Source organism: Engystomops pustulosus, chromosome 1, assembly GCF_040894005.1.
Source record: "Engystomops pustulosus chromosome 1, aEngPut4.maternal, whole genome shotgun sequence".
NCBI classification, from domain to species: Eukaryota; Metazoa; Chordata; class Amphibia; order Anura; family Leptodactylidae; genus Engystomops; species Engystomops pustulosus.
Window position 1 is genome coordinate 14,742,555 of NC_092411.1, and position 25,988 is coordinate 14,768,542.

A 25,988-nucleotide genomic window follows, 5' to 3' on the forward strand; every position below is an offset into this window, starting at 1 on the left:
CACATTGCTGGATACATGCGATGTCCTGTATAGTACAGATCACACAGTTCAGTGTATGATGGATGATACAGGTCACACATTGCTGGATACATGTGAGGTCCTGTATAGTACAGATCAAACGGCTCAGTGTATGATGGATGATACACATCACACATTGCTGGATACATGTGAGGTCCTGTATAGTACAGATCACACAGCTCAGTGTATGATGGATGATACAGATCACACATTGCTGGGTACATGTGAGGTCCTGTATAGTACAGATCACACAGCTCAGTGTATGATGGATGATACAGATCACACATTGCTGGATACATGCGATGTCCTGTATAGTACAGATCACACAGTTCAGTGTATGATGGATGATACAGGTCACACATTGCTGGATACATGTGAGGTCCTGTATAGTACAGATCAAACGGCTCAGTGTATGATGGATGATACACATCACACATTGCTGGATACATGTGAGGTCCTGTATGGTACAGATCACACAGTTCAGTGTATGATGGATGATACAGATCACATCACACATTGCTGGATACATGTGAGGTCCTGTATAGTACAGATCACACAGCTCAGTGTATGATGGATGATACAGGTCACATATTGCTGGATACATGTGAGGTCCTGTATAGTACAGATCACACAGCTCAGTGTATGATGGATGATACACATCACACATTGCTGGATACATGTGAGGTCCTGTATAGTACAGATCACACAGCTCAGTGTAGGATGGATGATACAGATCACACATTGCTGGATACATGTGAGGTCCTGTATAGTACAGATCACACAGCTCAGTGTATGATGGATGATACAGATCACACATTGCTGGATACATGTGAGGTCCTGTATAGTACAGATCACACAGCTCAGTGTATGATGGATGATACAGATCACATCACACATTGCTGGATACATGTGAGGTCCTGTATAGAACAGATCACACGGCTCAGTGTATGATGGATGATAGAGATCACATCACACATTGCTGGATACATGTGAGGTCCTGTATAGTACAGATCACACAGCACAGTGTAGGATGGATGATACACATCACACATTGCTGGATACATGTGAGGTCCTGTATAGTACAGATCACACAGCTGAGTGTATGATGGAGGATACACATCACACATTGCTGGATACATGTGAGGTCATGTATAGTACAGATCACACAGCTCAGTGTATGATGGATGATACATATCACACATTGCTGGATACATGTGAGGTCCTGTATAGTACAGATCACACAGCTCAGTATATGATGGATGATACAGATCACACATTGCTGGATACATGTGAGGTCCTGTATAGTACAGATCACACAGCACAGTGTATGATGGATGATACAGATCACACATTGCTGGATACATGTGAGGTCCTGTATAGTACAGATCACACAGCTCAGTGTATGATGGATGATACACATCACACATTGCTGGATACATGTGAGGTCCTGTATAGTGCAGATCACACAGCTCAGTGTATGATGGATAATACAGATCACACATTGCTGGATACATGCGATGTCCTGTATAGTACAGATCACACAGCTCAGTGTAGGATGGATGATACAGATCACACATTGCTGGATACATGTGAGGTCCTGTATAGTACAGATCACACGGCTCAGTGTATAATGGATGATACAGATCACACATTGCTGGATACATGTGAGGCCTGTATAGTACAGATCACACAGCTCAGTGTATGATGGATGATACAGATCACATCACACATTGCTGGATACATGTGAGGTCCTGTATAGTACAGATCACACAGCTCAGTGTATGATGAATGATACACATCACACATTGCTGGATACATGTGAGGTCCTGTATAGTACAGATCACACAGCTCAGTGTATAATGGATGTTACAGATCACACATTGCTGGATACATGTGAGGCCTGTATAGTACAGATCACACAGCTCAGTGTATGATGGATGATACAGATCACACATTGCTGGATACATCTGAGGTCCTGTATAGTACAGATCACACAGCTCAGTGTATGATGGATGATACAGATCACATCACACATTGCTGGATACATGTGAGGTCCTGTATAGTACAGATCACACAGCTCAGTGTATGATGGATGATACAGATCACACATTGCTGGATACTTGTGAGGTCCTGTATAGTACAGATCACACAGCTCAGTGTATGATGGATGATACAGATCACACATTGCTGGATACATGTGAGGTCCTGTATAGTACAGATCACACAGCTCAGTGTATGATGGATGATACACATCACACATTGCTGGATACATGTGAGGTCCTGTATAGTACAGATCACACAGCTCAATGTATGATGGATGATACAGATCACACATTGCTGGATACTTGTGAGGTCCTGTATAGTACAGATCACACAGCTCAGTGTATGATACAGATCACACATTGCTGGATACATGTGAGGTCCTGTATAGTACAGATCACACAGCTCAGTGTATGATGGATGATACACATCACACATTGCTGGATACATGTGAGGTCCTGTATAGTACAGATCACACAGCTCAGTGTATGATGGATGATACAGATCACACATTGCTGGATACATGTGAGGTCCTGTATAGTACAGATCACACAGTTCAGTGTATGATGGATGATACACATCACACATTGCTGGGTACATGCGATGTCCTGTATAGTACAGATCACACAGCACAGTGTATGATGGATGATACAGATCACACATTGCTGGATACATGTGAGGTCCTGTATAGTACAGATCACACAGCTCAGTGTATGATGGATGATACAGATCACAAATTGCTGAATACATGTGAGGTCCTGTATAGTACAGATCACACGGCTCAGTGTATGATGGATGATACAGATCACACATTGCTGGATACATGTGAGGCCCTGTATAGTACAGATCACACAGCTCAGTGTATGATGGATGATACACATCACACATTGCTGGATACATGTGAGGTCCTGTATAGTACAGATCACACAGCTCAGTGTATGATGGATGATACAGATCACACATTGCTGGATACATGTGAGGTCCTGTATAGTACAGATCACACAGCTCAGTGTATGATGGATGATACAGATCACACATTGCTGGATACATGTGAGGTCCTGTATAGTACAGATCACACAGCTCAGTGTATGATGGATGATACAGATCACACATTGCTGGATACATGTGAGGTCCTGTATAGTACAGATCACACAGCTCAGTGTATGATGGATGATACAGATCACACATTGCTGGATACATGTGAGGTCCTGTATAGTACGGATCACACAGCACAGTGTATGATGGATGATACACATCACACATTGCTGGATACATGTGAGGTCCTGTATAGTACAGATCACACAGCTCAGTGTATGATGGATGATACAGATCACACATTGCTGGATACATGTGAGGCCTGTATAGTACAGATCACGCAGCTCAGTGTATGATGGATGATACACATCACACATTGCTGGATACATGTGAGGTCCTGTATAGTACAGATCACACAGCTCAGTGTATGATGGATGATACAGATCACACATTGCTGGATACATGTGAGGTCCTGTATAGTACAGATCACACAGCTCAGTGTATGATGGATGATACAGATCACACATTGCTGGATACATGCGATGTCCTGTATAGTACAGATCACACAGCTCAGTGTATGATGGATGATACAGATCACACATTGCTGGATACATGTGAGGTCCTGTATAGTACAGATCACACAGCACAGTGTATGATGGATGATACAGATCACACATTGCTGGATACATGTGAGGTCCTGTATAGTACAGATCACACAGCTCAGTGTATGATGGATGATACAGATCACACATTGCTGGATACATGTGAGGTCCTGTATAGTACAGATCACACAGCTCAGTGTATGATGGATGATACAGATCACATCACACATTGCTGGATACATGTGAGGTCCTGTATAGTACAGATCACACAGCTCAGTGTATGATGGATGATACAGATCACACATTGCTGGATACATGTGAGGTCCTGTATAGTACAGATCACACAGCTCCGTGTATGATGGATGATACACATCACACATTGCTGGATACATGTGAGGTCCTGTATAGTACAGATCACACAGCTCAGTGTATGATGGATGATACAGATCACATCACACATTGCTGGATACATGTGAGCTCCTGTATAGTACAGATCACGCAGCTCAGTGTATGATGGATGATACACATCACACATTGCTGGATACATGTCTGTGAGGTCCTGTATAGTAAAGGTCACACAGCTCAGTGTATGATGGATGATAGAGATCACACATTGCTGGATACATGTGAGGTCCTGTATAGTACAGATCACACTGCCCAGTGTATGATGGATGATACAGATCACATCACACATTGCTGGATACATGTGAGGTCCTGTATAGTACAGATCACACAGCTCAGTGTATGATGGATAATACACATCACACATTGCTGGATACATGTGAGGTCCTGTATAGTACAGATCACACTGCTCAGTGTATGATGGATGATAGAGATCACACATTGCTGGATACATGTGAGGTCCTGTATAGTACAGATCACACGGCTCAGTGTATGATGGATGATACAGATCACACATTGCTGGATACATGTGAGGTCCTGTATAGTACAGATCACACAGTTCAGTGTATGATGGATGATACACATCACACATTGCTGGATACATGTGAGGTCCTGTATAGTACAGATCACACAGCACAGTGTATGATGGATGATACAGATCACACATTGCTGGATACATGTGAGGTCCTGTATAGTACAGATCACACAGCTCAGTGTATGATGGATGATACACATCACACATTGCTGGATACATGGGAGGTCCTGTATAGTACGGATCACACAGCACAGTGTATGATGGATGATACACATCACACATTGCTGGATACATGGGAGGTCCTGTATAGTACAGATCACACAGCTCAGTGTATGATGGATGATACAGATCACACATTGCTGGATACATGTGAGGCCCTGTATAGTACAGATCACACAGCTCAGTGTATGATGGATGATACACATCACACATTGCTGGATACATGTGAGGTCCTGTATAGTACAGATCACACAGGTCAGTGTATGATGGATGATACACATCACACATTGCTGGATACATGTGAGGTCCTGTATAGTACAGATCACGCAGCTCAGTGTATGATGGATGATACACATCACACATTGCTGGATACATGTGAGGTCCTGTATAGTACAGATCACACAGCTCAGTGTATGATGGATGATACAGATCACACATTGCTGGATACATGTGAGGTCCTGTATAGTACAGATCACACAGCTCAGTGTATGATGGATGATACACATCACACATTGCTGGATACATGTGAGGTCCTGTATAGTACAGATCACACAGCTCAGTGTATGATGGATGATACAGATCACACATTGCTGGATACATGCGATGTCCTGTATAGTACAGATCACACAGCTCAGTGTATGATGGATGATACAGATCACACATTGCTGGATACATGTGAGGTCCTGTATAGTACAGATCACACAGCTCAGTGTATGATGGATGATACACATCACACATTGCTGGATACATGTGAGGTCCTGTATAGTACAGATCACGCAGCTCAGTGTATGATGGATGATACACATCACACATTGCTGGATACATGTGAGGTCCTGTATAGTACAGATCACACAGCTCAGTGTATGATGGATGATACAGATCACACATTGCTGGATACATGTGAGGTCCTGTATAGTACAGATCACACAGCTCAGTGTATGATGGATGATACACATCACACATTGCTGGATACATGTGAGGTCCTGTATAGTACAGATCACACAGCTCAGTGTATGATGGATGATACAGATCACACATTGCTGGATACATGCGATGTCCTGTATAGTACAGATCACACAGCTCAGTGTATGATGGATGATACAGATCACACATTGCTGGATACATGCGATGTCCTGTATAGTACAGATCACACAGCTCAGTGTATGATGGATGATACAGATCACACATTGCTGGATACATGTGAGGTCCTGTATAGTACAGATCACACAGCTCAGTGTATGATGGATGATACACATCACACATTGCTGGATACATGTGAGGTCCTGTATAGTACAGATCACACAGCTCAGTGTATGATACATTGCTGGTTGTATACATGTATAGTAGCTGCAGTTTCCCTCCCTGCTGCTCACTGGTCAACAGCTCCACCTATGGACAACATGTGGCATTACAGCTGCTGGCTCTGTGCCTTCTTAGTATCACTATATTCTATCTATATATTTGTCTATGATGCAGGTTATCACTACACCAATGCAGGAATGTGACCCAATATATAATAACTATATACACACATCAGTACGGCCTGTACACCTGCTATATCCACTGTAAGGCCTTAGATGCAGCAGAGCCGATTTGGCTATTTCATTATATTTTCTGTGCACCTTAAAGACACCCTGTGTTAGGTTATGTTCACACATGTTTTTTTACATGGATTTTGGTTTGAAACTATCAACACTACGCTGTTATTAAAGGGGCGTTCTCTGTCTGCTGACCTAAGGCCTTATACCCCTAATCCTGTACTTCGTCCTAGAGTTTTGCTTGTACACTTAAAGGGCTAACCACACAATGTATAGCTAAGAAGCTCCACACATTTCTATAACCCTCTTTATAATAAGATCTCTGCTTGCTGTCAGTAAATGAGAGCCCCCCCTGGTTATATTCAGTGGCAGTCACCCTGCTCACAGGAGACAAGTGGAGACAGTGTAACAGTCTGGAGCCCAGGATCACAGATACAGGATTTTACTTTGTATCCCTTTCTTGTTACTGTTCTTACCTTATCTACCAGAGTTGTGATGACAGTGTATAGTTTAGTAGTGGGACCAGTAGCAGGACTGTGGCTTTCAGGACCATGGACAGCGACCATTCAGTCTGGATATAAGATCCTCAGCAGATACATCTATTGCATAGTGAGGGGCCGGATATTTGTCAAGTATGACTGACACAGAGTCATGGCACTACATTTCTTCACTACACGCAATAGGGCTTACTTACTAAGGGTCGCGGATCGCACTTTCGTCAAATTGTTCACGTTTTTTGGGATTTGCACAGCTTTGACAGGTATTTAAAAAGGGTTTGCACTGGGATTGTGTCGCATGCGACCGAATTGTGGTGCATCTGCGCTGCTTTCATGCGACAGAAACCGGAAAATCCGACTAATTCGGACTGAGCTTTCAAATTGTGTCACTTATATACACCGGGAAGAAGATGATGAACTCTGTCGGACCTGAGCAGGGAAGTGACACACGCAGGATATCGGGCGCACGATGAACCGCGGCAGATGTGCATTATACACGGACATTACACTTTCGTGAACTCAGTGGGATCGGTTAAGTAAATGTGCCCCATTGTGTTCATGGGAGAAAAATAAAACTACTTCTTATTGTAAGTATTCTGAGTATATATATATATCACCTTCACCAGCTTCAAATCTTAAATCCTTTACAGGTGTCGCTTCACTTATTCTGACAGCGTTGATTTTTTTTCTCAATTCCCCTCTGTTCCTAAGCAATTGATCCCTTTAGTGTTGGCACCCAATTTGCTAATTTGACAGTGTAACAGCCTATAAAGCTACAGCACAGAGGTGCTCTGGTAACACCACCTGGAACCCTTCTGGCTTATTAGCATCATTTTAAAAGTTGATGTTAGAAGGAAGGAGGCCATGGATAACAAATAGAAGAAGATACCACAGTCCCGGTGCCTGGATCTATGAGTAATGTCCCTGGTTTATCAGGATGGATGTCATAGATAGATTTCCTTTACAGGGAAACTCTCGCCACCTCAACTTTGCATCCGCTCCATAGATTTCGGCATAGTTGGCTTGTTTTCCCTAGCACCCACCATTCTCACCTGTCACCCTAGTACTGCCTCTCCATTTATTCAGGGGTTCATGGAACCCCAATCCCTCTGGCATTTATCCCCTACTCTATAAATACTTGGAATATCCCTTTAACACTGACCGGAGGACCAGTGCTGCACTCCCTACAGATGTCACCCAGCTTTTCCATTCAGTTGGATATACATGGATTACCGTTTCATCTGTTTGCTTGGACCAGTCCACCCGTCAGCATCCACTGAATAATTAGTAACCCATTCATATTCATTCTATAGTAACTTTCCCTGGAGATGCCACCCAGCTTTCCACGCTTCTGAATGGCCCATATCCCTCATTAGAATCAGATTTTTCTATCTGCTGATGATCCCCTCCTCCACCCGTAATGGCAGCCATAATCGCTCGCCCTTGATATCAGAATAAATTAGAGGCGATTTTCCTGTTTTTCCGTATCTTTCCATGCAGGATGCACTTACGATGCCGGTTGGTTCCCCTGCGAGGCCGGGCCCCCTCGTCCAGCGCGCCATTAATAATTCAGCGCCAGCACGCCGCTCTCTCTGCCTCTGCCAGGCCTGTAATACAATACCTTATAAATGTTGGCACGATGACCGATTGGAAATAAATTATTCAAAATGGCCAAGTCCCGGCCCCTCGCAGCAGATGTAGATTTGTCATTCACTTTATCACATCATTAATTTAGTTGCGAGGAGGAGACGCGGTGAGTGACAGAGGCGGCTGCAGCCCGGTGCAGCTCAGCGCTGAGGCTCATCTATGCAGCAAATTAAGTCATTAGCGGGACCGGCGCGCTGGAACATTATCCAGCTTTCCTGAAGGATTCGCTTTTTTTTTTCGACTTCTCTTCACACTGCTGTGCTCTTAGTTCTCTGCAGGCCTCTTTAGGTATAGTACCTGGAGAGATTTGTAATCATATCTTTGTGGATGTTATTAGTAGCAGCAGGACTGTGAAAATGTATTTATATTTCAGAATTGTAGCTTCTCCTCACACTGCTCAACCCTGAGCTCTCTGCAGGCCTCTTTAGGTATAGTACCTGGAGAGATTTGTAATCATATCTTTGTGGATGTTATTAGTAGCAGCAGGACTGTGAAAATGTATTTATATTTCAGAATTGTAGCTTCTCCTCACACTGCTGTGCTCTTAGCTCTCTGCAGGCCGCCTTAGGTATAGTACCTGGAGAGATTAGTAATCATATCTTTGTGGATGTTATTAGTAGCAGGACTGTGAAAATGTATTTATATTTCAGAATTGTAGCTTCTCCTCACACTGCTGTGCTCTTAGCTCTCTACAGCCAGTGTAAGGTGTAGTCCCTGGAGAAATGTGTAATCATACATTTAGAATAAAATATGTCTTGCAACACCAAAAATCTAAAAAGGAATGTGTAATCATACAATTGTCTATGTTGTAAGTAGCAGCAGGACTGTGAAAGTGCACTTATGTTTCAGAATAGTAGCTTCTCCCCACACTGCAATGCTCTTTGAAGCCAGTATCAATTTTAGTCCCTTGAGTGTTGTGTAATCATACCTTTGTGTATATTGTTAGTAGCAGCAGGACAGTGACAATGTATTTATATTCCAGGTAGCTTCTCCTCACACTGCTGTGCTTTTAGCTCTCTGCATTGAGCGTCTCCATTGTCCCTGCACCAACAGCTCTTAGTGGCTGCTGTTTACTGAACCCGATCCGTGCTACTACGTAGGGAAGTGGTTGCGGAGTTCAATGTAGAGTCCTAAGAGCAGTGGGACACATCCCCAGAGCACTTAAGAACAATAGTGGAATATAAATCCATTATTCACAGTCCTGCTGCTACTAACAATACGAACCGTAGGTTATGATTAAATGCCAGAGGGAAGGGGATGCGGAATGACTGAGTTTAGAGAGCTAAGGGCACAGCAGTGTTAGGACACTTCACCACTGCAAGGGATGCTATGGACCATTTTTGTGATTACGTCCCTAATGCGAGGTCAAAACTGCTCACATGTTCCCTTTAAGAAGTCCTACAACATTCTGAGAATCATAGTGATCGTCTCTGACCAGTAGGCGGGTCTGGTGGCAATTGTGCAGGTTTACCACAGCGCCACCACTGGTGAACTGAAGCATAACATGATGTCCTTGTAACATATACATGTGTGGGGTCCTCTAGAGTGAGAGATGCTCCTTGTAGCCACAGGTTAATATTTGAGGAGGGTGAATGGGTCATTGTCAGGTTGTTGTCTTGATGTTTATGGGCTCTGATGCTCCTGGTCTCCAAAGAGATGGCTCAGCCAATCACAGGCTGGGGCAGGTTATCACTCTCACTTGCTATTGGCTGACGCCTCTTCTTGTGTTTCTTACAATAGGAAGTTAAGTACAACACGGATCGGGAGCACCAATAACGATGGGGGGGGGGGGGGCAGGGAGGAGGATATAGAATTATTTTATTCTGGAAACTCCTAAGTCCTTTATTTATATAGCGCACACAGATTACGCAGCGCTACACAGAGTTTTTGCCAAATCAGTCCCTGTCCCCATGGGGCTCACAATCTAATCAACCTACCAGTATGTTTTGGAGTGTGGGAGGAAACTGGAGGACCCGGAGGAAACCCACGCAAACACGGAGAGAACATACAAACTCTTTGCAGATGTTGCCCCTGGGACCCTAATAGAGTGTATAATCCATTAGTTATACTTTGTGTATGTTTATAGTTTATATATATTGGAATTGGGAAGGGGTCGTAAGAGGGACTGGAGCCGTTTTGTTGGGTCATTGACTATCTACTGGAGCATTTAGTATAATGATCAATTACGGGGGAGGTGGAAGCTATTGTGTATATAGTATTCATCCATCATGTCAGGGCCAGGGGTGCGGGGTGGTTGGGTGATATATTATGCATATATACATTGTATGACACCCTATCACATTACTCTCTCCTTATGTCTTTAGAGAACCTACAAAGACGGGTAAGTTTTATATTCTCCTTATTAATGTGTTCTTGTGTTTAGTCTATAAATCTTATCCCCATTTCCAAAAACCACAGCCTCCAGTTACTTATAATTTGGGAGAACCCACTAATAGGACTGGTTTACTGTAAAAGAAAGATAAATAGGAAGACAAAAAATTAACATGGAGCTGAGTGACTGTGGATTCCATCTATTCATTGGAACATTACATTGTGCTGGGATTTCCGCTGTGAGAGGGGTAGAAAGGGCTACAACATTCAGAGTCTAAAGCCGCTTTAGCGGCATATAGTGTGGAATCCTGGGAGATAAATAAGTTAAAAATAGGCAATTTTGGTATTTTTGAAGCAGCAAATATTAGAATACAGTGTCTTATGACGGTGAGAGCACATTTACTAAGGGCCAGGTGCCAGTTTTCTGTCGGACTTTGCACCTTCTTACTCTATTGGAGCCCTTCAAGATCATTTGCGTAATTTTAAAAGCCATTTTTGGTAAAAAAAAAAAAACCCAGGGTGTAAGTAGCTAAGAGAAGAGTAGTTCCCAGCGCAGCAGTATGTCAGTGTGCTGGGTTTACAATCCTTCATCCTGGCGAGAGATGTGCTTTAAGGGGTCAGTAGAACCATTCCAGGGATCCTCCGAACAAAATTCCTGGTTCGTTGACCAGTTGTGTTAGATAAAAATTCTAAAAAGAAGATAATTTTTTTTGCTAAATTGGGTCGTTTTTTGCATGAAGTCTCCCGATTACCCTACAGAGGGTCACATGTTCTGTCACCCGTGTAATAGTCTCCCCTTCGTTTAGGTGATGGTTGCTCAATATTGTAAGCGTTGCATGTTTTATATTACCCCACAAGAATGGCTCGGCTCGATAACCTGATGGCGCTTATGGCTCGGGCTCCCCCCACCATCACGTCTTCTGCAGCCGTCTTCTGGATATGCCTCTAATTGAGCAATCAGATTAGGTTAATTACTCCTCACTTTTACACAATGGCGGCTATCTAATTGTAATTCCTGCAGTGGAATCAATTCAATTAAACCTATTTTTTTGCGGTTGATGCAGATCTCTTTACAGATATTGCAGATGGATTCTCCAGCCTCGGAAAAAAAGGGAAAATTCCTGATGATTTCTTGGGAATGTTTTGCAGAGTTACCAAAAAAATAATAGATCTCATATATATGTTGTCCACTTTGATATACAAATTTTATTCAAATAACTCAGGATCAGTACAGGATAAGTAATGTCATGTATGTACACAGTGACTGCATCAGCAGCAGCAGAATAGTGAGTGCAGCTCTGGGGTATAATACAGGATGTAACTCAGGATCAGTACAGGATAAGTAATGTCAGGTATGTACACAGTGACTGCACCAGCAGCAGAATAGTGAGTACAGCTCTGGGGTATAATACAGGATGTAACTCAGGATCAGTACAGGATAAGTAATGTCATGTATGTACACAGTGACTGCACCAGCAGCAGAATAGTGAGTGCAGCTCTGGGGTATAATACAGGATGTAACTCAGGATCAGTACAGGATAAGTAATGTCATGTATGTACACAGTGACTGCCCCAGCAGCAGCAGAATAGTGAGTGCAGCTCTGGGGTATAATACAGGATGTAACTCAGGATCAGTACAGGATAAGTAATGTCATGTATGTGCACAGTGACTGCACCAGCAGCAGAATAGTGAGTGCAGCTCTGGGGTATAATACAGGATGTAACTCAGGATCAGTACAGGATAAGTAATGTCATGTATGTACACAGTGACTGCACCAGCAGCAGAATAGTGAGTGCAGCTCTGGGGTATAATACAGGATGTAACTCAGGATCAGTACAGGATAAGTAATGTCATGTATGTACACAGTGACTGCCCCAGCAGCAGCAGAATAGTGAGTGCAGCTCTGGGGTATAATACAGGATGTAACTCAGGATCAGTACAGGATAAGTAATGTCATGTATGTACACAGTGACTGCCCCAGCAGCAGCAGAATAGTGAGTGCAGCTCTGGGGTATAATACAGGATGTAACTCAGGATCAGTACAGGATAAGTAATGTCATGTATGTACAGTGACTGCACCAGCAGCAGAATAGTGAGTGCAGCTCTGGAGTATAATACAGGATGTAACTCAGGATCAGTACAGGATAAGTAATGTCATGTATGTACACAGTGACTGCACCAGCAGCAGAATAGTGAGTGCAGCTCTGGAGTATAATACAGGATGTAACTCAGGATCAGTACAGGATAAGTAATGTCATGTATGTACACAGTGACTGCACCAGCAGCAGAATAGTGAGTGCAGATCTGGAGTATAGTACAGGATGTAACTCAGGATCAGCACAGGATAAGTAATGTCATGTATGTACACAGTGACTGCACCAGCAGCAGAATAGTGAGTGCAGCTCTGGAGTATAATACAGGATGTAACTCAGGATCAGTACAGGATAAGTAATGTCATGTATGTACACAGTGACTGCACCAGCAGCAGAATAGTGAGTGCAGCTCTGGTGTATAATACAGGATGTAGCGCCCAGGACAGGAATAAGCGTTTCTTTTATGAGTACTCTAATAAGTGCGGGAAGCCCTTGGCCAGATACCTCCACCCCCGCACGACTGGTACCTATATTCCACATATAAGGAATCATACAGATAGATTGACTCATGACCCGGGCGACATTAACGCTACTTTCCAGACCTATTACAAAGACCTATACAACCTCCAAAGCCCACTGTCCGAATCGGCCAAGGCCAAGGAGCTAGAGAGGATACAGACCTACATCAACGACACGGCTCTACCCAGACTCTCTACAGAGAACCGAGACAGCTTGGAGGCAGACTTTTCTGAGGCAGAGGTAGTAGAGGTCATAAAGGCCACCCCAGCAGGAAAATCCCCGGGTCCTGACGGCTTCACCCCCCGTTTTTACAAGACCCTGAAGACTGAACTGGCCCCACTCATGACTCGGACGTTTAACTGTATCTCTTCCCAGGTCCCTTTTCCACCTCAGTCATTGCAGGCATCAATATCGGTGATCCCTAAGCCCGGGAAAGATCATTCCATCTGCTCCAACTACCGCCCCATATCCATAATTAACATGGACATAAAAATTCTCTCCAAATTAATGGCCAATCGGTTGGGGGCTCTCCTCCCCGCCATAATACATAATGACCAGGTGGGCTTCATCCATGGGAGGGAAGCTCGTGACAATACCAATAAGACTTTACTCCTTATCTCTAGGGCCAAATCGACTAAACAGCAGTTATGCTTGCTTTCAGTGGACGCCGAAAAGGCATTTGACCGTGTGCACTGGGGATTCTTGTGGGCTTCGCTGAGGCAGTTGGGTATTGGCCCTCACTTTTTGAGCCTGGTCCAGGCCCTATATTCGGCCCCCACGGCGCAGGTCCGCACCAATGGAGTCCTGTCGGAGCCTTTCCGCATTAGGAACGGCACCAGACAGGGATGTCCCTTATCCCCCCTCCTATATGTCATAGCCATGGAACATCTGGCTGTTGCTCTTCGACGAAACCCCAGTGTACACGGTCTACAAGAGGGAACCAGACATTACAAGGCAGCTCTCTATGCTGATGACCTCCTTCTCTACATTTCTCAGCCTAGAATTACTTTACCTAATGTTCTTGAGGAATTTAAGAAGTTTGGCTCCCTTAGTAATTTTAAGGTCAATCTCTCTAAATCAGAGATCTTGAACGTCTCCCTCCCAGGGAATGAAGCGCTTCACCTGGCCTCTCAATTCCCCTTTAAATGGAAAAGTTCTCATATATGCTATTTGGGCATCAATATCCCAGCAGACCTTTCATCTTTGTATGCTTTAAACTACAAACCCCTTCTGGAACGAACGATAAGGGATCTCAGCCAATACAATGGCCGTCACCTCTCCTGGTTCGGTCGAGTAAATGTCCTTAAAATGGATGTAATGCCCCGATTCTTGTATCTATACCAGACGCTGCCGATCCGACCCCCAAGCTCTTTTTTCTCGAGACTACGCACAGCTTTTCGGAGGTTTATTTGGGGAGGCGGATCTAGCCGCATAAGCTTCTCGATCTTATCCCGTACGAAAGCTAGAGGAGGTGTGGGACTTCCCGACCCAAAACTGTATCATGTAGCGGCCACTATCCAGCGACTAGTCGACTGGACTTACAACAAGGACTCCAAGCAGTGGGTCCAGCTGGAACTAGACCTTACATCCCCCACTCTACACTACCTCCCGTGGGTCCCGGCCAACTCACGACCCCAAGACTTTACCCAATCCCTGTTCTCCCCATACTTTTTCTTTGCTTGGGACAGGCTGACGAACAAAAACACCCTGCTCAGGTCAAAGGGTCCACTGACTCCATTATTTCACAACCCAGCCTTCCCCCCCGGCGTGGATAGGCAGCGGTTCCTCTGCTGGGAAGCTTCCTCCGGCATCCGACTAGGCCAGATTATTGAGGGCGACTCTATTCCCACATTGGAGTCCTTGAAGGCCTCACATCCAGATATCCCAATGTCCTGGTTGGAACACAGACAACTTGTATCGTATATAACAGCAGACTTGGAACACTCTGCCTTCGGGTCGACTCCAACGGCCCTGGAGGCTCTGTTTAGACTGCCCTCCTCACCTCCTCATGTGCTTTCCGCCATATATAGCTTGCTGCTGGAGGACGCCACCCCTGGTAGGCCGAATTTTGTTGGGGCATGGGAAGAAGCTCTCGCCGTTGAATTAACGGACGATGAGTTGGATAAAGCCTACTTGTTCTCACATAAGATGCCGCTACCCTGTAGTGCTCAGGAAAAGAACTATAAACTTCTATCTAGGTGGTATAGATGTCCCGCGCAACTTCACAGAATTTTCCCCGAAGTCTCGGATATTTGTTGGCGCTGTGGTGCGGAGGTGGGTACTATGCTTCACATTTGGTGGGGGTGCTCCGCACTCCAACCCTTCTGGAATAAGGTTTTTGATACCTATCACCAAGTCACTGGCAAGAGCGTCACTCCTTCCCCCCAAATTGCTCTGCTGTCGATCATACCTGGGACTATCTCCACAGTCAAAAAAGGCCTCCTTCGACATTTCCTGACCGCAGCTCGCACGGTTATTCCAAGACATTGGAAAAACCTGCAATCTCCCACTACAGTCGAATGGATTCAGGAACTTGGGTTTATACGAAGAATGGAGGAGTTAGTAGCCAGCGACTCCCCAGATCCAGGGAAGACGAACACTGCATGGGCCCCTTGGGAAGTATTCATAAACGCCCCGGAATTCCAGGACTTGCTCCTGTCATAGAGCGCCACCCTGGCGCCCTCGACCAAGAGAGCGCAGCCTTGTGGGCTCCCTATCCCTTTTACCCCCCCCCCCCCTTCCCCTTTTTTTTCTAAATGTTTGTTTCCTTTCTTTATCTAATCCTTTGTTAACTTTCACACAATAATAACCTGACTGATTGGGATGGCACAAGGGAGTTCTAAACGTGACATTATGTGTTATGATCCTTCTCCCCATATTTCAATGAATATATGATCTATGATGTTTCTGATCCTGCGTGATCAGTCATGTACTGCCATCACCTACCTGTCTTGTTCTATTTTGTTTCCTTTCTAATAAACGTTGATTATACATAATACAGGATGTAACTCAGGATCAGTACAGGATAAGTAATGTCATGTATGTACACAGTGACTGCACCAGCAGCAGAATAGTGAGTGCAGCTCTGGAGTATAACACAGGATGTAACTCAGGATCAGCACAGGATAAGTAATGTCATGTATGTACACAGTGACTGCACCAGCAGCAGAATAGTGAGTGCAGCTCTGGGGTATAATACAGGATGTAACTCAGGATCAGTACAGGATAAGTAATGTCATGTGTGTACACAGCGACTGCACCAGCAGCAGAATAGTGAGTGCAGTTCTGGAGTATAATACAGGATGTAACTCAAGATCAGTACAGGATAAGTAATGTCATGTATGTACACAGTGACTGCACCAGCAGCAGAATAGTGAGTGCAGCTCTGGAGTATAATACAGGATGTAACTCAGGATCAGTACAGGATAAGTAATGTCATGTATGTACACAGTGACTGCACCAGCAGCAGAATAGTGAGTGCAGCTCTGGAGTATAATACAATATGTAACTCAGGATCAGTACAGGATAAGTAATGTCATGTATGTACACAGTGACTGCACCAGCAGCAGAATAGTGAGTGCAGCTCTGGTGTATAATACAGGATGTAACTCAGGATCAGTACAGGATAAGTAGTGTCATGTATGTACACAGTGACTGCACCAGCAGCAGAATAGTGAGTGCAGCTCTGGAGTATAATACAGGATGTAACTCAGGATCAGTACAGGATAAGTAATGTCATGTATGTACACAGTGACTGCACCAGCAGCAGAATAGTGAGTGCAGCTCTGGGGTATAATACAGGATGTAACTCAGGATCAGTACAGGATAAGTAATGTCATGTATGTACACAGTGACTGCACCAGCAGCAGAATAGTGAGTTTATAATTCAGTTATTAGTCTTGCTTAGTGTTGTAGGTGTGAATGACTTAACCTGTCATATATAACATGGCATATTACGGGGACGTATAGCACTAATACTCGTGCCATAGACAACCATGACAATGTGTTTATTTGCATCCTCAGTCAAATAGCTTCTTGTTACATAATGGTTTGTACACAGTGGACTACTTAACCTGATTTATATTGATCTCAATTGCTCTCGGTTATGCATACTTAATTGGGAGAGGTAATCAAATTGATTTTAAGGCCCAGTTTTACAGATCATACCAACATACAAATCCACATGGCCTCCCTAATGAAATGATATCACAAGTGCAGCCGCCATCCGCTCCCGGCTCCCCGTGTCCATTGCAGGGCTAGGCCTTCCTCTGTTGTGTCAAATCCTGCTGAGCCAGCACTTTCCTTATGGGGTGGGGGTGTCACGTGTTTTCTTGTACACACGCTAAGCACATTGCTATGTTATCGCTCACATGAAGCCTCTTTCTTCTAGTCTATAAAGACTTGAGACGCTTTGATTAATTACCCGTTACGGTAACCAAGCTAAATGCTTTACTGACGATTATTCCAGAATTCCTTCGTTTACAGAAGCCCCATCCCCCGCACCAGAGAGTAAGCACATAGGAAATATATCCATAATGTCGGAATCAATATATTGGTGATCTTTGTTCTATACATATATCTAGATTGCTGATGGTTCCTGTATCTATGTAAATGTAAAAATCCCCAGTGTATAATATATCATAGCATGTAATATAAAGTAGAATACTATAAAGAGATATAATACAGTATAATATAGCATATAATATAAAGTAGAATACTATAAAGAGATATAATACAGTATAATATAGCATGTAATATAAAGTAGAATAGTATAAAGTGATATAATACTGTATAATATAGCATATAATATAAAGTAGAATAGTATAAAGTGATATAATACGGTATAATTTAGCATATAATATAAAGTAGAATAGTATAAAGTGATATAATACAGTATAATATAGCATTTAATATAAAGTAGAATAGTATAAAGTGATATTATAAAGTATGATATAGCATGTAATATAAAGTAGAATAAAGTCATATAATACAGTATAATATAGCATGTAATATAAAGTAGAATACTATAAAGTGATATAATACAGTATAATATAGCATTTAATATAAAGTAGAATAGTATAAAGGGATATAATACTGTATAATTTAGCATGTAATATAAAGTAGAATAGAGTAAAGTAATATAATACAGTATAATATAGCATTTACTATGAAGTAGAATAGTATAAAGTGAAATGCTACAGTATAACAAATAAAATAAGGTAGAACAGTATAAAGTTATATAATACACTATAATACATCATATAATATAAAGTAGAATAGTATAAAGTGATATGCTACAGTATAACATATCATATAAAGGTAGAATAGTATAAAGTGACATAAAACAATATAACATATAATCATATAAAGTGACATGATAAAGTAGAACATGAATGTAGAGTAACATAATAACAATAATATAATATAAAGTAATATTATAGATTTTAACATTGTATAAAATAATATAGTAGCTTAGTATGGCATATCATAGCACAATGTAATATAATACAGTATAACAGATCATTTAAAAATAAATAGAATAGTGTAAAGTGACATAATACAGTATAACATGAATGTAGAAGAACATAATAATTTTAATATGATATAAATTATACAGTTTAACATTGCATAAAACAGTATAGAATAGCCTTTATATGGCATATTATAGCACAATGTAATATAATACAGTAACATATAGCTCAATCTTATGTTGTATAATATGTAAAACATATTATTATTTGGTCACTTGCTTTGCACAGTGTAATGTTATCTAATAATGTATAACAGCATCACAAAGTATAAAACAGCGTCATCTAAATCCAGACAGTATAATATAGCATAGCAATGTAACGTATACAGTATAGTATACAGTAATGTATAGTAATAGTGTAACAGCATAATATGACCTGATTAAATATTATATAAAAAAAAATATATATATATATATATATATTATATAATATATATATAATATAGTACAGTGATCTTCAACCTTTTTTGAGCCGCGGCACACTTTTTACACTTAGAAAATCCTGGGGCACACCACCAACCAAAATAGCACAAAATGACACTAAAACAGTCATATTATACATATAGTTAATAATATAGATTCTAAATTTATTTTACTCACTCATTGTGAAACCTGGGCCTGTTTCGATAAACACAAAAGGGATATCCTGGCAGGAATGGTGGAAAGACACACACGAAGCTCTTCCTCAACAGTTCTCAGCTTCTCCCTGTTTTTAGTATATGGTGCTGATTATTTTGTGGCTCATATACTGCAAAATAAAGGGGTACAATGAGAAGAGGCCAGAGTACAAGTGCCAGCTCATATACTCAGCATATAAGCTGGTACTTGTAGTACTCCAGCCTCATGACTATAGTATTTCTCATTTTACATTTCTCATTGTTGTATGCAGTATACTGCTGGAGTACTAAAAGTACCAGCTCATATGCTGAGTATTCTGCCAACAGTTCATATACTCAGGCAAAAGCTCATATAGTCAGCATTATTGGTGGGCATTACCTTGGCGGTGGGCAAATGCGAGAGTCTCTCCGCTCTCAGGATGATGCGCCGGCCTTGGTGACGTCATTTTGTCGCATGAGGTTCAAAGCTTGCACATGTGTTATTGTACACATCTCCTACATTGTAAGAAGCCGTGACTGCGCATCGCTGCGCATTGCCGGGAAACAAAACACAGGGGGCACCATAGTTTGGGGAAATTTCCCCGCGGCACACCTGACCATGTGTCGCGGCACACTAGTGTGCCACGGCACACAGGTTGAAAATCACTGATATAGTATATATTATAGCATAACAGCAGTGCAATAAAATGTAATTTGTGATTGCATACCCTAGCATTATGGAATATATATATTATATGAGAATTATTATTAGTATTATATAGTGCAGCAGGGCACAGCATTTTGTAATATAATGTAGTATAGTCATGTAATGTTAATAGTACAAAATATAATATAACAATACAAAACAGTATAGCATAATAAAGGATGGAAAACATAATGAAACAGAGTGTGTAGTTGTACTACAGCACACAATGATGGAATATAACTTGATGTATGTAGCATTGAATATAAAGTATTGAATAATCTAAGGAAATATTGCATAGTACAGCAGCATACAATAATGTAATATATACATGGATATTAAAGAATCTGTGCCTTTAAATATACAACATTTGTGTTTCCTTTGTTAATAATATACCGTATATATATATATATTAGCAGAAAGTAGTATAGCATAATAAAATAAAATGACAATACTGTATAATAACATAATTGTAATATTGCAGCAATACATGATGGCATATATAATATAGTAGTGTAATCGAGCATTCTATACAGGTATAACAATAACATAGTATATAACAGTGTAGCATAATATAATATAAAGAATACTATGGCGTAATGTAACATAATACACAATAACAGTATAATATGGAGTAGCACAGCGCAGTGTAATATGGTATCGAAAGACACGGCATATGGTAATATATTCATACAGTCACCCTTGCATGATGAAATATTACAGCACAGTGTGATATGATACATTGTATAACGTGATATTGTATAGTATAATGTAGCATGGCATAGTGTAGGATCATATGATATGGTAATGTATAGTATAATATTCTGCAGTACGTAATAAGCTAAACATAATATTCATGTGCGGTTACTGCGACACTGAATATGTACAATAATCTGGATATAAAATATATTGTTCGGGCCGTACCGGACACATCCTATAGACAAGAGAAAGCAGCGATATTTTTGTGTAATATCACACAAATATACTGTATATATATATATATTTTTTTTTTTAATATGTAGCTGAAATAAGAGGAGGAATTTTGGAGTACAATTTTATTTTTTAAATGTACAGAATTTTTTGGTTACAATTTTTGGGATAATTTGGGGATTTTTGTGTAATGTTTTGGATTATTATTATTAATTTGATATTATGGTGTGGGTAACGCTTTCATTGTCCTTTGGATTTGATGGATTAGTAACGAGCCCTCCTGTTAGCGATGGGTTGTGTGACCCTCCGTGTGGTGTCCCATATGTCCGGCTGCCCATGCGGTCACTTTACATTTAGCCGTGAAAGGATTACGCTCTCATAGTATTTGAAAGCGATATAATAAAGAGGCCCCCCGCAGCCCTGAGAGCTCTCGTACCACCACATATAGTGATTTATTAATAGTAATGGGCTCTTCCTGGAAGCCGCGTGCAATTATTAACGACTTTCCATATATATGTCTGATAGCAAACGCGGCGCAACGTTCCCACCCACTCCCCGGCCTCTCACCGGCATCTCACAGCCATAAATCAATCTGCTCCATCACCGAGTCAGCTCCTTCCTCAGGCTCAAGTCATATGAGGTGATCGGAGAGAAGAATATTCTCATCACAAATATCAAACCTTATGGCTCAAATGAGTAGATCCGATATTTAAGTGCGGGTACAGGGATCGGATGCATTCCACCAGCCCCGGAAATATTACCCATGTCCCCCTGACCAATCATTGCTATGACCAGTAACTAGGGGCATCGATGTGCCCGATTGGCTGCACAGCCTCCAATCCTGCAATATGTACCAGTCGCACGGGACACACCCGAACCCGAACTTAAAGTTCAGATCTGCTCATCTCTACTAATTACCACTACCTACTGTTATCAGCCAACATCCAAAAAGTTGCCGACCCCCATCATCTATACACTATATGGGTCCTTTATGCAAAACCAAGAAGGGGGCGAAGAAAGTTTGACCCGATGCCCAAAATTTTATATCAGAACAAAGCTGATATTTTACTAAAATGTTGCACAATGGTGATACTTGCTTAGGCTACATTCACAGAAACGTATGGGGGACATATATACGTCCCCCAATACATGGCACACATGCGGTACCGTACCGTTCTGTAGGCGGGAGAAAGAGAGGACATGTCCTATATTTTCCCGTAACACAGCACCGGGCCCTTTGTTACTCTATGGAGAGAGGCGGAGACGAGTGGCTCTCTTCCCCTCCTCCTCTCCTCGGCTCTGATGTGTCCCCACCTTACTCCGGTATGGTGGGCATACATCGTGTGAATGTAGCCTTAGGCTGCACTTACACGTTCCGATTGAATTGTGTTTCGTAATGCAATTCAATCAGAACATGGAGGGTCTTGAAACACAAATTTGATCTGGATAAGCCCCTCCCTGTTCCATTGAATTGGGTTTCAAAAAGCAATTGAACCAGAAAGTGTGAACGTGATCTTAAAAGGATTGTGTCAGACGGTTCAGGCCCCTCAAAATGTCTGACTCCTTTATATGATTGCACAATCCCATCAGCACCATGGTGCCACGGGGTGACGTCATGTGCAGTGTCCAGAGGTTCCTGGCCCCACCTCTGCTCAATGACAGCTCGGTAGATGTCCTGAGTGGACGTTGGAGTCTTCACTCCGAACAGAGGGGAGTGGTCCAGGTGCAGAGACCGGGACACATATAGGGACCGCCTCCATGGAACCAGGGGCACAAAAATGTGGATTGCTCCATTTATTCCTTGCTGAAATGTTGGTGGCTGCCTTACTTCTCAGCTTAAAGGACCCCTTAATTGCAGGTGCCATAGGTGAGACCCCCTATATTTTTGTATTTTATCTTATATTCTATGGCCCCTTTAAAATGCCCTTTAATTGGGATTCAGTTATTGGGGTAACATATGAGACCCATATCTGTTCCCTCTGCAGGGTCTCTGTTTAGTAGGCAGGTTAGTGTAGACAGGGGATCACACAGATTCAGTTGAACCTTTGATTGACTTTGATGAGGATGTACAGCGCCATCAGCAGGTTGTGGCCAGAATTGTCCCGATTTCACAAATGTAAATGATGATGTCATATTTTTCAGTTTAATACAAGTTTTAATTCTATTTTTTTTCTTTCCATATTGATACTTGATGTTACTGCGCAGCTCCCGAATTCTCCAGTTTCATGAAATCCTGTAAGTCCTTGTTCTTATATATTTTTTTTTTGTATGGGGCGCAGCGTTTTCCAAATCTGCATCTCAATGATTTTGTGAATGGTCGGGGATGCAGTAGGGGTGTCAGCTCTGAAGTAGTCCGTCATGTGGGATAGATAACAGCCCATAGCCCCAAGATGGTCATTAGCAGCTGTATTACTGCTCAAGACATAGGGTTATTCCAGTATAGGTGATCAATATTAGACAGGGAGGGGTCCGACACCCAGTATAACCAGTACTCAACTGTAAATAGACCACAGCATTTAGAAATGTGCCGGAGTTTCTCGACTGCTCACCAGCAACAGCGCCTTACATTGTATAGTGGCCATACTTGGTATTACACCTCAACCCTATTCACATACTGCATATGTTATGGATGAATTTAACATCATATAAGAAAGGAAAGAGTCACCTCACCCAATATATTCATGTGCGTTTATTGCAGTAAATACGGAGCACAAGACATCCCAGCCTCAGGTTTAGATCATAAAGAAATAGTAAGGTCCAACTCTAGATTGGGATTTTTTAAAAAAAAGTCGTATTCAAATCCTTAAAATTGGCAAATACAGGCAGTCCCCGGGTTATGTACAGGATAGGTTCTGTAGGTTTGTTCTTAAGTTGAATTTGTATGCAAGTCGGAACTGTATATTTTATCATTGTAACCCTACCCAGAATTTTTTTGGTCTCAGTGACAATTTTAAAAATTTTGGATTGTCCTAAGAACCAGGAGTAACAATAAAGCTTCATTGCAGACGCCTGTGATAACTGTTACAGCTGATCATTGTAGCCTAAAGCTAAAGTACAGGAAATTAACAATTCCCAGAGGTCCGTTTGTAACTAGGTGCCGTCTGTAAGTCAGGTGTTCTTAAGTAGGGGACCGCCTGTACATAGTAAAGCAAACCACATCAGAGCGAGGAAATGTAAAACACTAGTGCCAGGCAGGGCCTCCGCATTTCGCATGATCGTCTTTATTTATGGCATCCCATGACTAAGGACTGTCATCCGAAACACAAGGACTCTTTTGGGAATTTATAGCTCGTCAGTGGGGGTTACAACAGTCGGACCCCCACCAATCTGACATTGATCACCTATCTCAATATATCCCCTAATCTTAAAATATCCTAGTTTTGGGAGAACCCTATAATAAAAAAGCCATATTAAAGATAATTTATATTTGGAGTCTTTTTTTTTGTGGTTTTAGGGGTCGGGGGTCCCTATAGATTTCTACAGTTCCTTCCCTTTTTCATAAATTGCGGCTAAGTCCTCCTTAGTTAGTAAGTGTCGGCAGCTGGAGATTCTCATTTTACTACAAAGTTCAGCTTTTAAGGACATAAAAGAGTCCATTAGTCATTGGATCTCTTTGGTCTATATATATGTGTGCTTTATATAACGTATACCTCTAGCGCCACATCCACTCACAGCCATAAAGAGCATTTCTAAGAGGCTGAAAGCTCTGCCTTCCCCATATTCCCGTGAATTACTGAAATGCCTGACAAAAATAAACCGCTGGAGTTCAGCAAAGCACTAAAAGCAGGATTCCATGTCAGCGTCCCTGCCTGGCTCAGTGTACGATGCGGTGAAATTATGTCAATCGCACAGCTCCGCTCACTTTTTATTGCTCCGTTGAATATAAAACTATAAATAAAGCAAATTTGCTCATAGGCTTGATTAAAAAAAAAAAATCTAACATTTTGAGTATGCAGCTCCCATGGTGACAGACTACAAACAGGGTCGGCTCCAGGTTCCGGTAGGCCCCTGGGCAACAGAGCCTCAGGGGGCCCCTTTGCAGTGAACTCACGTGGCGGAATTAAACAATTCAGAAACTAACAGTCTCCTGTTCCCTAAAATATTCCCTAGTTTATCATACAGACCCCTTATGGTTATTTCACATACAGCCCTCCATGGATTAGTTAGATACAGCCCCCTCACCCCAATGGATTCCTTATGTACTGCCTTATCTGGGTCCCGGCACTTACCCCGAGTATGCCTAGTGCTGGTGCCGGCCTTGTGGAGTCTGATCCTTCAGTCATCCATTACTCTAGTGACACTTTCCATTCTTTTTACTAACCTACAGACTACAGGGGAAGGGGAAGGATTAAATTAAATACCATGACTACAGGTTTGTTTGTAGTCTGTCACCATGGAGAAGTGTTTAGACAGAAGGAGTGTCAATGCTTTATATTGGATGCAGAACATCTGATACTGAAATCAATAAATAGTGGTCACTCCGCCACAGCCTATCGGCTGTCAGTTTTTAGTAAGGGGGAGACAAGTGTCCTCTCGGGTATTTCCACCGAATGGCCTATTGTTAAAAAGTATAACTTTTGTTGATGGGGTCTCTCTGTAGCCTGTGATGTTTTGTGGTCATCTTGTATAAGTTAGCTGTTAAGAACCAATTTACCTATTTTGCTGCGGGGCCTCAAAAGTGGGGAAATCCTGTCCCACTGGGTAAAGAATTGGAGATATTTTTGTAATTGTGTGGTTCGGTGTTCTAATGTC

The 25,988-nt window shown here is 42.1% G+C and overlaps 2 protein-coding genes across 3 annotated transcripts in view; both read left to right on the top strand.

The window, feature by feature from the left end:
• The window catches only part of ST8SIA3 (ST8 alpha-N-acetyl-neuraminide alpha-2,8-sialyltransferase 3), a 186,649-nt gene that overhangs the window by 97,766 nt on the left and 62,895 nt on the right, over window positions 1–25,988 (top strand). The window lies entirely within an intron of this gene.
• ONECUT2 (one cut homeobox 2) overlaps window positions 1–25,988 on the top strand; it is a 48,808-nt gene that overhangs the window by 20,611 nt on the left and 2,209 nt on the right. The window contains exon 2 of one of the 2 annotated variants that reach the window (XM_072133770.1): window positions 23,442–23,471. The exons of the other annotated variant lie outside the window; for it this stretch is intronic. Within the exon in view, the coding sequence (XP_071989871.1) occupies window positions 23,442–23,471 (30 nt within the window). The remainder of the gene's footprint in view (window positions 1–23,441; window positions 23,472–25,988) is intronic. 2 annotated transcript variants of the gene reach the window in all.